Raw genomic sequence first — 12508 nt, 5'->3', positions numbered from 1 at the left:
GGAGTCTGTGGAAGTGCTTTTATTGGCAGTAGGGCTGAACGTACAAAAAATTCTCAGAGCTGGATGGGACAAGGCAGTCAGAAGTACAGATGATATCAGGAATAAGGAAAAGTAGGCGGCTCAAAAGAAATCCACATCATCTGGAGCATCCAGGTCACGATATTCCACAATGGCCCGTGGGTCTCCACGGACCATCCTGTGAGATAAGAAAGAGGTAAGATGGCATGAGAGTTGAGGGTCCCTGAAAGAGTTTGAAGAGGCAAGAAAGCCTGGGCATCCTGGCTCATTCTCACCTGTTTCGAGGTTTTCCAGGATAACCTCCCTGGCCTCGGAAGGCATCATAGTTCCCTCGGCCAGCACCATAGGGGGCATGCGGGTATGGAGGCCCTCCTGTGGGGACTGCAGGGCGCACAGCACCAGCTATGAGAAAGATCAGTGTTGAGTTGGAAAACTATGACCTCAACTACATCCCAGCTAAGTTTTCTTTCTACCAGCCCCTCACAACCACCAAGCCACTCTTTCAGCTCCCCCTTATGCTTACCTCCATATCCCAAAATGGGGGGCCGAGGCTGACCATAGGGCATCAGGCCCTGGGGAGTCTGGTGTGGGTAGGGGAGTCCCGGAGTCAGGCCTGGGGGGAGTACAACACGGACAGGGACATGAATTACTGCGGGGGGGGGGGGACAGACACACACACGGAGACAACAGGACAATGACAACTGGCTTTTAAGAATGTGGCCTGAGGGTAGGGTAGACAGATTTGGAGAACCAGGAGTCTCAATGGTCCAGGGAGAGGAATGTGGCAGACTCTCACGGATCGTATCTTACTCTGGGCAGGGCCAGGTGGCTGAGCTGGCTTGATCTCAGGCAGAGCTGGGCGCTTGGCATCAGTGAGAAAGTTGTTAAAAAAGGCCACCTCCTTCTTCACTTCCTCAATTTTCTCTGCATGCTTGTTAAAGATATGTTTCCGTACAAACTCAGGGCCCTGGGTGAAAAGAGGAGAGGGTCAGAACAGAGCAGCAATGGGGCTTCCGTAACCCCAGACCCAATCTGGAAGGGTAATCAACCTCCCCTCTCACCAATCCCACTAAGCAATTTCCTCCCCAGGCCTTGAGGCGGCTTCATGGCTCAACCCCCACCTCCCACCATTTTAACACACAACTCTCTAATATTCCAGACCTTGAATTTCTTGCCACTGAGAGGGCACAGCCACTTATCCTTGCCCAGTTCCTGGGTGTTAGAGGTGACAAACTTTTCCACTTCCTGCTCAGGGTCTTTGCGACCCATCTTCTGAGCCTCTTCCTCTGAAAGAGATTCCCGCACACTCAGCAGCGGAGTCAGCTTCTCCTCAAATGTCTTCTGCCACTCTAGCACTGTGGTTTGGGAACAGACACCGACAGCAGGTTGGAGAAGGGAGCCAGAAGCAAGGAATACAAATGGGATTAGAGAAGAGGGTGGCGGAGCACTGCCTCCAGAGGAGAACTAAGACCAGAGGCAGCTGGGGAGAAAGGGAGACCAAAGGGGAATCAGGAGCGGGGGGAGCTGGGAGCTCACCTTCTCCATGACTGATGCGGTTGGGTGGCATGGGCCCCCGAACATGGATGATGCCACAACGGTTGGGCATTTCATCCTCATTGGGGTACTCGCACGTGTTATAATAATCCAGGGAATGCACAATGCGCAAATAGAGAAGGAGTTTGTCCAAAACCTAAGAGAAACAAGAAGCCGTGAGTTCACCACACTCTGGCCCCTTTGCTGCCCCGAGCCAGGCTCTCGCACACCCCACACTCTGCTCTCGCTGGCACCTTGATAAGCTTCTCATCCCGTTCCACGTTGATCTCTGCTGGGTTCCCTTCCTTAGGGGGCTCCTCAGGGGGGGCCCCCCCACTGCTCCCCAGCAGCTCCTCCTCCTCGGCACTCACTTCCTCGATCAGATAGTCGGTGATATTCTTCAAGATTGGGTTCTGAGAGGGCAGACTCTGGGAGGAAGGGAGATATGGGGCAAGTGAGGCAGAGAAAAGCCCTCAGGGTAGGCAGCCTAGGAAGCCCCCCTCACATGAGAGGCAAGGTGCAGCAGGAGCTCAGGGCCCACTCGGCCTAACTATAATCGTTGCCTCGTTATTTGTCTTCATTCTTGTATTTGGTCCACCCTAACATACAAATCATCACTAACGCCAGTCTGTTCTGTTGGAAGCAAGAGGTGCTCCCCGACAGAGGCAAACAAGCGTGTGGGTATAAGGGTCAATGCCAGAGGTGCCCACACATGAGGTGGTATCAGCTGCTTTTGAAAAAGCCCCATGGGAAGTGACTGACTGTTGGCAGAGGAGGTGTCCCGGGCTCAGAGGCCCAGAGCTGAGTCCTGTCGTCCAGCGTATGGATCAGCTTGGCGGCCAGCTTGATGTCATTGCGCACTATCTGCTTGTGTTGGGTGATGCCGTTGATGTTGCGGACGCGACGGGTCAGGTCTCTGTTCACGCCAGGGCTCAGCTCACACTCTCGGAGCTGGAGGGAACAGAGAGCTTACCAACACTTGCCCAAGAAATGGCAACTCAAAGGCTGGCCCTACTGAGGGCAGAGTGATTAGACCGTGAGCACCCTGAGGACAAGGACCAGGCGTGTCTTGTTCCCGGTCACAGGCCTGGAGCCTGGCCCAGAGATGGAAGTATATAGTTAATGTGAGCAGACTGAATGGATGAAATAGGGGGCAGAATGAATGAAGCAATCAACGAACAAGGGAATCAGAGGTGTGTGCGGCATGGAGCGCCCCACTTTCTCTTCCTCAAAATAGTCCCACTCCCAGCACTCACTCGAATATTCTGCAGGTTCCAACAAATCTCCTTGATGTTAACACTGCGGTCAAAGGTCACCCAGCCACGCCGGAAAAACCTATACAAGAAAGAAAAATCAGCATAATCCTGGGGTGCAGATGTTGTTGGCCATTAACCTTCCCTGCACCTTTTCTTCAACTAATCCAGGGTCACACTTCTTTCCATCCCTCACCTCCTCTCGGGCTGAGGCTCCGACAGTGCCACACGCATAAAGCCTGGATATCTTTTACAAAGCTGGAAAAGCAGAGGAACAGAAACCCCATTTAGTGATTCAGGGATTCACTTCGTCCTCCATTCCCCATGTTCTCGGAACCCTGGGGGACTGCCTTTACAACTTTACTCGGGCAAGAAAAAACCAATAAAGGGCTTAAGAATAACAGCACTCGAAAGCAAATCGTGCCATCAGGGTCAGCCCTCGAAGGGCATGGGCCCATGGAAAGAGGGCCTCCCTATTAGAGAAGTAGGGATATGTGTCAGAAGCAGTGCCAGATCATCCTGTCCCAGCCGTGCCCTAGCTGTCAGCCCCACCCCAACACCATTTTCGCCACTCACAGAAATGATCTCAGCCCGGGAGATGTTGGGGGCGATGTTGCGCATGAAGAGAGAGCAAGTCTTATGCAGTGGCCGGGGCTTACACTCCAGCCCAGGGGTGTCCTTAGGCTTCTCCCTTTCTTCTTCCTTGGGCTTCTCCTTTTCTTTGAGTGCTTCTTCTAAGCAGAAGTGGTGGGAGTTGATGAATTTTTATCAGTGATTTTGCAGTGGACGATATAGAGGTTGTCAAACCCCCAACCCCCAACAATTTCTCACCCCCCCACCTGTTCAGTAGGAAAGAATGGACTAGAAACAGAAAGCAAAACCCACCTGCATCCTCCTTCTCCTCCTCTGCTTGGCCGCTCTCGGACTCCGACTCGGACTCCGACACACTGCCCTCGTCAAAGCTGTCCTCACCACTGTGCTTCCTGTTCCGCTTCTTGCTGCTCTGTGAGAGCCACAGCCAGAGGCGGTGAGGAGACAGGAGGCCCCAGCCCTGCCAGTGACCCCATGCAACAGCTACCCTACCTTTTTGGCTTCTTTCTCAGAGTCGTCTTTCTTCTCTTCCTTTTCCCCATCACCCTCGGATTTCTTAGTTTTGTCATCACTAGAACTGTCATTTTCAGCCTACAGGTGGAGACAATCACTGAGGATGTCGACGTTCCCTTCAACCTCTATCAGAGGGCCCCTCCCATCCTCTACAACTGAGCCCAGAAATTCACCTCTCCTCCACCCAATACACAACCCCCTAGTTCCAGCTTCTCTGGAGCCCACCACCACCCAGGCAGCTCCCTCCTCGCAGGCCCTCAGAGGCAGCACCCAGAGGCCCAGCACTCGGACCTGTGTGCCATCTTCTTTCTTGTCATCCTTGTCGTTGGCCTTGCGCTCTCCATCCCCCAGGCCTGGTCCAGCCCGGCCTTCCTCTTTCTTGCTAGGCTCCCCGGGCTTTCCTGCCTGTTCCTCCTCCTCCTCTTGCTCCAGGATGCGTAGGTCATTCTCTGTACCTCCTTCCATCTTAATCACAGCTACCAACAAAGGGAGCAAAGGTCACAATCCAAGGGCCCTGGCCTTCAGCCTTTGGCTTTGTGTCAACCTACTTCTGTTTCCCAACCAAGACCTTGGTCGCCAGACACCCCCACCTCTCCCAATCCACACACCTGCATCCAGCATCTTGACAATGGCATCAGCTTTGTCTATGTCCAGGAGAAGATTATCAAACCAGCCACTCTCCATGAGGGACAGGAATACCCTCAGGCGGTTTTGCAGGGCCCCCCGGGCCTCCTGCCTACGCTTCCCCACCTCATCTGGGTGGTACTTAGAGCGAAACCTGGGAAGGAAGGGAGGAGGGAAGAGACAAAATAGTCACTGGAGGCCAGGGCCAGGACATGGGGAGGGGCCCAAGAAAGTTAGGGCATAGCCCCCATCCTCTCACACCCACAAAAGATTAAAAGCAGAGAGACTGGGGAGAGCGGTGCATTAGAACCACCCAATACCCCCAAAAGGAAGCACAGGTTATGCTCGGAGAAGATTTGGGGGAGAGCCAAGAACTAAGAGCTCTGGATTTGGGAAAAGCAATGACTACAGGGCGAGGCCAGGACTGGAGAGGCAGACTGATTGCCTTAAGTCTCTGGGAAACACTAACTTTAAAAAGTGTAGTTTCCCAAAGCTTCTGAGAGGAAGGCTTAGGAAATACAGGCTCCAAAGAACCTCCCTCTCCTCGCCAACCCCAAACTAGAGTCATTAAAAGGACTGCTCCCACCAACTCCCTCCATCCCTAGGTGGAAGACAGAGGGAAACCTGAAATGCACCAGATAGGAAAAGCCAAAAAGGCAGGATACCTTTCTCCCCCCTTGGGAAGACAAGCAGATGGTAAAGGGACAGGGAGAGACCAAAGGGAGAAACGAAAGTGCCCTTATAACCTTAGGTACTGCCCACAGGGAGAGCGAGAGGAGGGGGGAGGGGGAGCATGAAAAGAGAACATTTAAAGTAGGAGGACCTTGGGGGAAAAAACAGAAGAAATTAAAGAATATGAGAAAAAGGAGAAAGAGAAAGTGTAAAAGTCCCAGAAATCAAAAACAAAGGGAAAAACTAAAGATTAGACTGAGAAACAACAACAGAGTAAATCAGGAAGGAAGTGTTAGGCAGGGAGCAAGAACAGGGACAGAGAAAGAATGAAAGGTACATGAAAGACTGAGACAAAGGGACAGAGAGAGAAGAAAGAGGGGACAGTGAAAGACAGAACAGAACCACGAGTTGAGAATAAGAGCAAAGGAAAGCCGCAGGCGTCACCTCCAGGATCTTTACCTTGGCCGCTTGGTCAAACAGAGCTCAAGATTTAACTAGCCGCGCCCAGGGCCCATGCTGGCAGGTGGGCACCGGCTGGCTCCTGGCTGGGGCGTCCCGGCCCGGATGCCCCACCCCGGCGGGACTCCGCGGTGGGGCCCTGACTGACTAACTGCCTGAGCAATCACATTCAGCTAAACCGCTGCATTGTGCACAGCAGTGCCCTGCCTGTCTGCCTGGCCGGGGCAGCGCGGTCAGCCCAGGGGGCTCATGTATGGGCTGGGTATGGTGGGGGTGGAGGTGGGTTTGCTCCGAGCTCCGTCGATGGGCGGGTGTAGTTCCCAGTTCTGGCTCTTTTCAAGGAGGAGGAGCAGAAAGAGGATGAGGAGGAGGAGGAGCAGGAAGGGGGGAAAAGATGGTTGATTAAAATTAAAACATCCACAAAAGGAAAAAAATTAAAATTCTTTTTCTGTCAAACGACCCTGAGATCTTTGATTTTCTTGTCTGGATTCACTCGTTGCTTTTGGGAGGACGCCACAGCCACACAGGGTCCCGGCGATCAGGGATGACAATGACCCAATATCAGCAAGTGGGAAGCAGTCTGTCTGCTGCCCCAAGGGAACAGGTGGCTCTGGCCAGCTGCCTGGAGGTGTCCCACTCACTGAGGACAGTGGGGAAGGGAGATGGGGGGCCGTGGCAGACACTGAAGTGACGAGGAGAACCCATCAGCCAGTGCTGCTGTATTCCCATCCCCCACCCCCAGGAAGTTCTGGATTGGGGAAAATGGGAAGAGGACAGGGCTGCAGGCTCCACTGGCGGGGCCAGGGGAAACATGCCAGGGAAAAGACAGCAGGAGGGTAGGGGCACTCACCACTCCTCATCTTTATGAGCCAGGAAGAAATCCTGCATCTGCTGCCTTCGAAAATCCAGCTTGTAGTCATTATAGCGCTTAACTGCCTCGGTCTCATCCACAGAGTCATCCAATGACAGGAGAAACTCCTTGAAGGTCTTCATCACCGGTGGTGGCACACCCAAGTCGATCTCTGCAATGCTGCCCAGCCTGGGGGGGGCCCGGTCAGGAAGTCTTGGTTGTAGGGGAAGAGGGTGGGGGATGGGGGGGCCAAGGTAGCCAGCTGCCCCCTTCCTTTGCCCACCATGGACATCACCCCAGGCACCAACTGCTACCACCCCCCCAGGCTCTGCTCTGTGTGCCTAACCCACTTCCTGGCTCCAGCCACAGGCTGTAGCAACCCCAAGTCCATCCCCCTAGCCTACCAACTCCCTTCTCCCAAGGAACCCCCGAACCCCAGGTCTTTACCTGGCCTGGATAGGCAGAACATGATGCTGCATGATGTGGACGTCTGGGTGGCCCCAGGGCTGAGGGGGGCCATAAGTTGGGCCCCCACCCCCCCCAGCATAGGGCATCTCATAGCCACTGTGGTATGGGTCAGAGCTGTGCTCATCCCTGAGGGTGGGGGGACACAAAAGTCAGACAGAGAAGGAATCATCTCCCAGAGCACGAAGGAGGATGCGACACAGGGAAGGGCATATGGAACATGGTCTCTCGCCCAAAGGTTTAAAGGGACAAGAAAGTGGGTTTATAGCAAGTTTGAGAAAAGGAAAGGACACATAAAGTTCTCAGCAGAAGTGAGGGAAGACAGCGGAGGCCCAGGTGGAACTGAGAGCAAGGAGAGGAGACAGGGAAACTGTTGCCATCTCACCAGTCTCGACGCATGCGCTTCTGCGGGGGGCTGAGCTCGTGGCGGGGAGGAGAGAAGCGCTCTCGCCGATTCCGGTCATAGTCGCGATATTCACCCCGACTGCGGCGCTCCCGGCCACGGTCCCACTCTCTGGAGACCAGGACGAGCAGCAGTAAGTAAGGCACCGCTAGATAACCTGAGTTTACACTCCTGGACAGGGACTTCGTGTCCTATCTGAGACACCAGACTAAAAGCCTAAAATCATGAAACTACTCTCCAAACAGAAAAAGACCCTTGCCTACTTCCATCACTTAGCCATTACCCACAAACTGATGGCTCTCCAACTCTCCCTCCAATCTGGCCTTTTTCCTGAGCTCAGGACCAACATCAACAATCCCCCGCTAGACGGCCACTGTCACCTAACGTTCCGCATGTCACAACTGAGCCTATTATTTCTACCACTATGGGCCCAAACTTGCTTCCATCCTCCTTGTCCACTCTCAGTTATATCAACGTATCACCACGCATCCAGTCACCGAGTGTCACCCTTATTTGTTACAAGCTTGTTGATCCTCTGCCTCAAAGCCTATTAAAACTGTCCTCTTCCCTGCCATCCCCAGACACTGTGCCCTAGCCCATGTGCCTGATCCTGGTCATTCCTCCTGTAACTGCAGCATTGGTTTTGGTTACCAGCCCCTGGTCTCTCCCCCTTCTCTACTGTCAAAGTGCTCTTTCCCAAACACAAATCTGCTGATGCCATGCCCTTGCTTAAATGCCCTTGCTTAAATACACAACACTGTTCAAAACCTTGGTTCCTGGGTGTCATTCCAGCCTCTCCACCAGTCTTAACCATCACAAATCACCTCCATCCCCATCTTAACGAAATAGAAAAAGGAAATCCTTGCTCTAACCCAGTGGGTTTCAAACTTTTTGGTCTTGGGATCCCTTTACACTCTTAAAAATTGTTGAAGATTAAAGAGCTTTTGCGGGGCCCGCCCAGCGGTGGTTAAGTCCATAGGTTCTGCTTCTTGGTGGCCCGGAATTCGCTGGTTCGGACGCCGGGTGCTGACACGGCACCACTTGGCAAGCCATGCTGTGGTAGGCGTCCCACATATAAAGTAGAGGAAGATGGGCACGGATGTTAGCTCAGGGCCAGTCTTCCTCAGCAAAAAGATGAGGATTGGCAGCAGATGTTAGCACAGGGCTAATCTTCCTCAAAAAATAAATAAATAAATAAAGAGCTTTTGCTTATGTGGGTTATATCTAGCCATAATTCCACTCACATTTGAATACTATACTCAAAATCAGAACAGAAAAAAAATAATGCCTATTAATTTTGAAGTTAAATATTAACATAAACTGCATCTTTTTATGAAAAATGCCTATTTCCAAAAAAACTTCAGTGAAAAAAGTGGATTGTTTTACATTTACAAATCTTTCCAAAGTCTGGCTTAAGAGACAGTTGGATTCTCACATTTGCTTCTACATTCAATCTGTTATAATATGTTGTTTGCTTGAAAAACATGAAGAAAATCTGGCCTCACAGATACGTAGTTGGAAAAAGGAATACTTGAAGAGCCTTTTCAGATAACTGGGGACATTCTTCCATACCACCCAAAACTTGACGAAAGAGCTTCTTAAAGGCTAGTTGCCATGTTGAATCTGAAACCCAATCAATGAACATTCTGTACTCTGCTACATTCAAATCTATTGTTCTACCTGGCTCTTTGAATGGATCTTGACACATCTTTTTATACAATATCAAAACATCACGCTCACTAGTATCACTACGTATCTCCTCAGAAGAGCCTTTAAGTAATGGGATACTGTCAAGCTCACACTGGTAGATACAAGTTTTCCATAATTTCAGTTTTCACTGGAATGTTTCACTTTCCCACTTGCAACAAAACTGACAAATTTCCTTGAAGTAACAGGTTCTCTTAGTCTGTTTTCAAGAAAATGTCTGTCAAATACCCAAATATGAATAACCACTATTTGACAGTCTTTCATTCAGGTAAAAATGACATCCCACAAAAAAAATAGTTCAGCTCGCAACTCAATCCCACAAATACTCTTCCTCAAGGTAGCCACTGTACTCCTGTATGCAGAAGTGCTTTACGCATACTTTTCATTCATCACGTGTGTTAAAACGATGTACAGGGGCCGGCCCCATGGCCGAGTGGTTAAGTTCGCGCACTCCACTTCAGCAGTCCAGGGTTTCACTGGTTCGGATCCTGGGCGCGGACATGGCACCACTCATCGGGCCATGTTGAGGTGGCATCCCACGTGCCACAACTAGAGGGACCCACAACTAAAATGCACAACTATGTACCGGGGGGCTTTGGAAAGAAGAAGGAAAAAAAAAGAAAATTGGCAGCAGATGTTAGCTCAGGTGCCAATCTTTAAAATAAAAAAAAAAGGGGGGGGGGGGCTGGTCCGGTGGGGCAACAGTTAAGTGTGCATGTTCTGCTTCGGTGGCCCAGGGTTCGCCAGTTTGGATCCCAGGTATGGACATGGCACCGCTCGGCACGCCATGCTGTGGCAGGCGTCCCACATATAAAGTAGAGGAAGGTGGGCAGTTAAGAATCCAATTTAATAAAATTAAAAATTTCTACTGCTTCATGAAGATGATTAAGTGAAAGTGGATTGGCTGAGGCACCAGCAGTTTCTTTCACCAATGCTATAGCATCAAGAATGTAAATGTCACTACGGTGAAAACGACAATACCACCCTTAATGTTAGCATAAAAACAGATGTAACCTCACAGATCCTGAACAGTCTGTGGGCCACACTCTGAGAACCACCACTCTAAAAACATTAGAATATGTGCTCTTTTCTGCACACAGCGTTATGTCCCCAACTCCAAGCTGTTCACGCCACCTGTGTCTGGGGAATTCCCATTCGTCTTTCCAAGTCTTGCCAAGTGTCGCTTTCCTGCAGCTCTCCCCTCCCTGAGAAGATCTGTTCCCTCAGCGCTTACCATCTTCATAACGATCTCTCATACACACTCACTCGCAGCATATACCCAAGGCCATTCTGTCCCTGACTTCAAGCCCCAGACTGTAAACTCCTCAAGGGTAATAACCACATCTTATCCATCTTCAGAATTCAGAAGAGCATCTCTGATTTCCTTCCTTCTCAGAAAATACCAAGGAAAACAAAGAGCCACATAGAGCCTCCACGATGAAGAGATTCACTGACGGACAGACTGACTGATTTAGTCACTTTTTCAAAACAATACTGAATGAACAAATGTTATCACAGTAAGTCACCTCAAACTCTTTTTTTCTGGTAATCCAAAGGGAGCCAGTGCCGTCAGCTCATTGGATATTTATGATGTCCCTTATATTAAAAAAGTCTTCCACAGTTCCTCTCATCTTGATTACTTTATTTAAAAACACGTTAGACATTTCTTAATGGAAACACCTTAACTATAATTAACTCAAGAACATCCCAGAAAGCTAATCTCTAGCTGAGTCAAACCTAATCAATTAACCCAACCATCACCCTCCAAAGAACTCCTTCTGATGTTAGCCAGGACAATTACAAGAAATTTCACCATATTCTGCCAGGCAACTGGTCTGACAACCTCACCCGTCAAGCCAATTCTGTATGACTTTTTTCCAATCCACCTTCTCGAGATATAATTTACAAACACTAAAATGCGCACATTTGAAGTACACGTATAAACACTGCTTTTTCATACTCAAAACTCTCTTAGCTCTATTGCTTTGATCTCCCGGACATTTCAAAACCAAGCCAGAGCGAGCTCTTGGGCTAACAGCAAATAGGCTGAACCGCAGGAAACGGCCAACAACGAGCGGTCTCACCTGGTCCGCCCTGATAAAATTACAAGGGCAGCGCCATGAGGATGGAAGACAGCAGAACGAGACAGGGGCACAAAACTGAGGAAAAGCAGCGTCTCACCGGTCATTCCAATCGTCCCCTCGCCGTCTTTCATCCCTCTCCCTGGAACGGTCATAGTCGCTGCGCTCTCTTCTAAACTTGTCCCTGCGCCTGCGATCGTACTCGTCATCACTGTCACCCATGGCGCGGTCGCAGGGGGCCTGGAGCCCGGACAGGGGCGGTCAGGGCACCGAACAATGACGGGAGGGAAGGCTCGCCCCTCCGCAGCAGCGCGCCCGCCCCGCTCCACACAGGCCAGCCAGCCGCCGTCCCCGCCATCCTAAGCCCTCTTCTCCGGCGGGTCGGCGGCTCCGACGCGGCGCTCGTCCCCACCGGTCTCCCGCCACCCCGCGGGCCCCGGGCCCCGCTCTCCGGGCGCTCCCCTCCCCCACCTGGGAGCGGCCGCGGCCGTTAGTCTCGCGCTCGGGCGGGCTTGCTTTCCGGGCGACCTGGGCCCGCCTCCGGCCTCGGGCGCGCGACGAGGACGGTGAGGAGGGTGAGAGGGAGACGCGGGGCCCTCAGCTAGGGGGCTGAGGCGACGAGAAGAAGGTGGGCCAGCGACGATGGGCGGTCGGCGCGCGCCGCTCGCGCTGCGCCTGCGTCACCGGCGACACACCGCCTCCAACAGCAGAGCGGCCCCCGCGCGGCCCGAGCTGGAACTAAACCAAAGAGGGAAAGACGGGGAGCACCGGGGCATGACGGGAAGGGGCGGGGACCCGGAAGTCTCGCACGCTTTCCAGGACGAGAATTGCGCAAGCGAGAAGACCTACGGGAAGCCGGCTGGACCAAGCGCCGCCTCGAGAGGGCGGTAGAGCCCTCTGGGCGTGAAGGGGCGCTTCTCCGGGCCGAGGGCGACGGCCACGTTTCCTTGGCTTGGTCTTGGGTCTTTTCCAGTTCCCATCCAGCCGTTGTCCGGCCCGCGCTTGCTCCGGGCGCCTTCTAACCTCCTCCTGGGTTGTTGCGCCCCTCTCCTCGCGCAGCACCGGGGCTTGGGGAATGCGTTCGCTCAGCATGATGAAGCAACCATTTTAAAGCATCCCTCCCACCATTTTGTGCTCCCACCAAAGAACCAGCCTTTATTGGTGACTCGGTGTGAGCTCCGTGGAAAACCCATTGTTCCTGCTCTTCTCCGACAAAGGCGCCCCATCTTTAAGCAGAACGGCCAAATCTCAGTCTTATTCCCAACCAGTACTTTGATGAGACAGGCAGGATTTGGCTTGCCCCAGATGAAACGCACCACCACCCCAGAGATAATACCAC

General features: G+C 52.1%; 1 protein-coding gene across 8 annotated transcripts; it reads right to left on the bottom strand.

The window, feature by feature from the left end:
• Positions 1-4: 4 nt before the first annotated feature.
• SRRT (serrate, RNA effector molecule) lies at positions 5-11948 on the bottom strand. Of its 8 annotated transcripts, none has more exons than XM_070566313.1 (20): positions 11641-11948; positions 11270-11409; positions 7364-7492; positions 6961-7107; positions 6514-6702; positions 4517-4686; positions 4200-4384; positions 3888-3986; positions 3690-3807; positions 3381-3538; positions 3001-3062; positions 2808-2886; positions 2314-2502; positions 1806-1979; positions 1555-1708; positions 1180-1373; positions 829-985; positions 542-643; positions 294-420; positions 5-196 (listed from the first exon to the last, which is right to left on the bottom strand). In XM_070566313.1, the coding sequence occupies exons 2-20, from the start codon at positions 11389-11391 to the stop codon at positions 121-123; spliced, it is 2631 nt and encodes an 876-aa protein (XP_070422414.1). In that variant the 5' UTR covers positions 11392-11409; positions 11641-11948; the 3' UTR covers positions 5-120. The 8 variants fall into 8 exon arrangements, with proteins under 8 accessions (XP_070422414.1, XP_070422416.1, XP_070422415.1 ...); XM_070566315.1 differs by having other exon boundaries at positions 542-631; XM_070566314.1 differs by having other exon boundaries at positions 3381-3535.
• Positions 11949-12508: the final 560 nt, after the last annotated feature.

The sequence above is a fragment of the Equus przewalskii genome, chromosome 12 (assembly GCF_037783145.1).
Source record: "Equus przewalskii isolate Varuska chromosome 12, EquPr2, whole genome shotgun sequence".
NCBI lineage: Eukaryota > Metazoa > Chordata > Mammalia > Perissodactyla > Equidae > Equus > Equus przewalskii.
The sequence above is the reverse complement of the archived record's forward strand: the minus strand, read 5'-3'. Positions and strand labels throughout refer to the sequence as shown.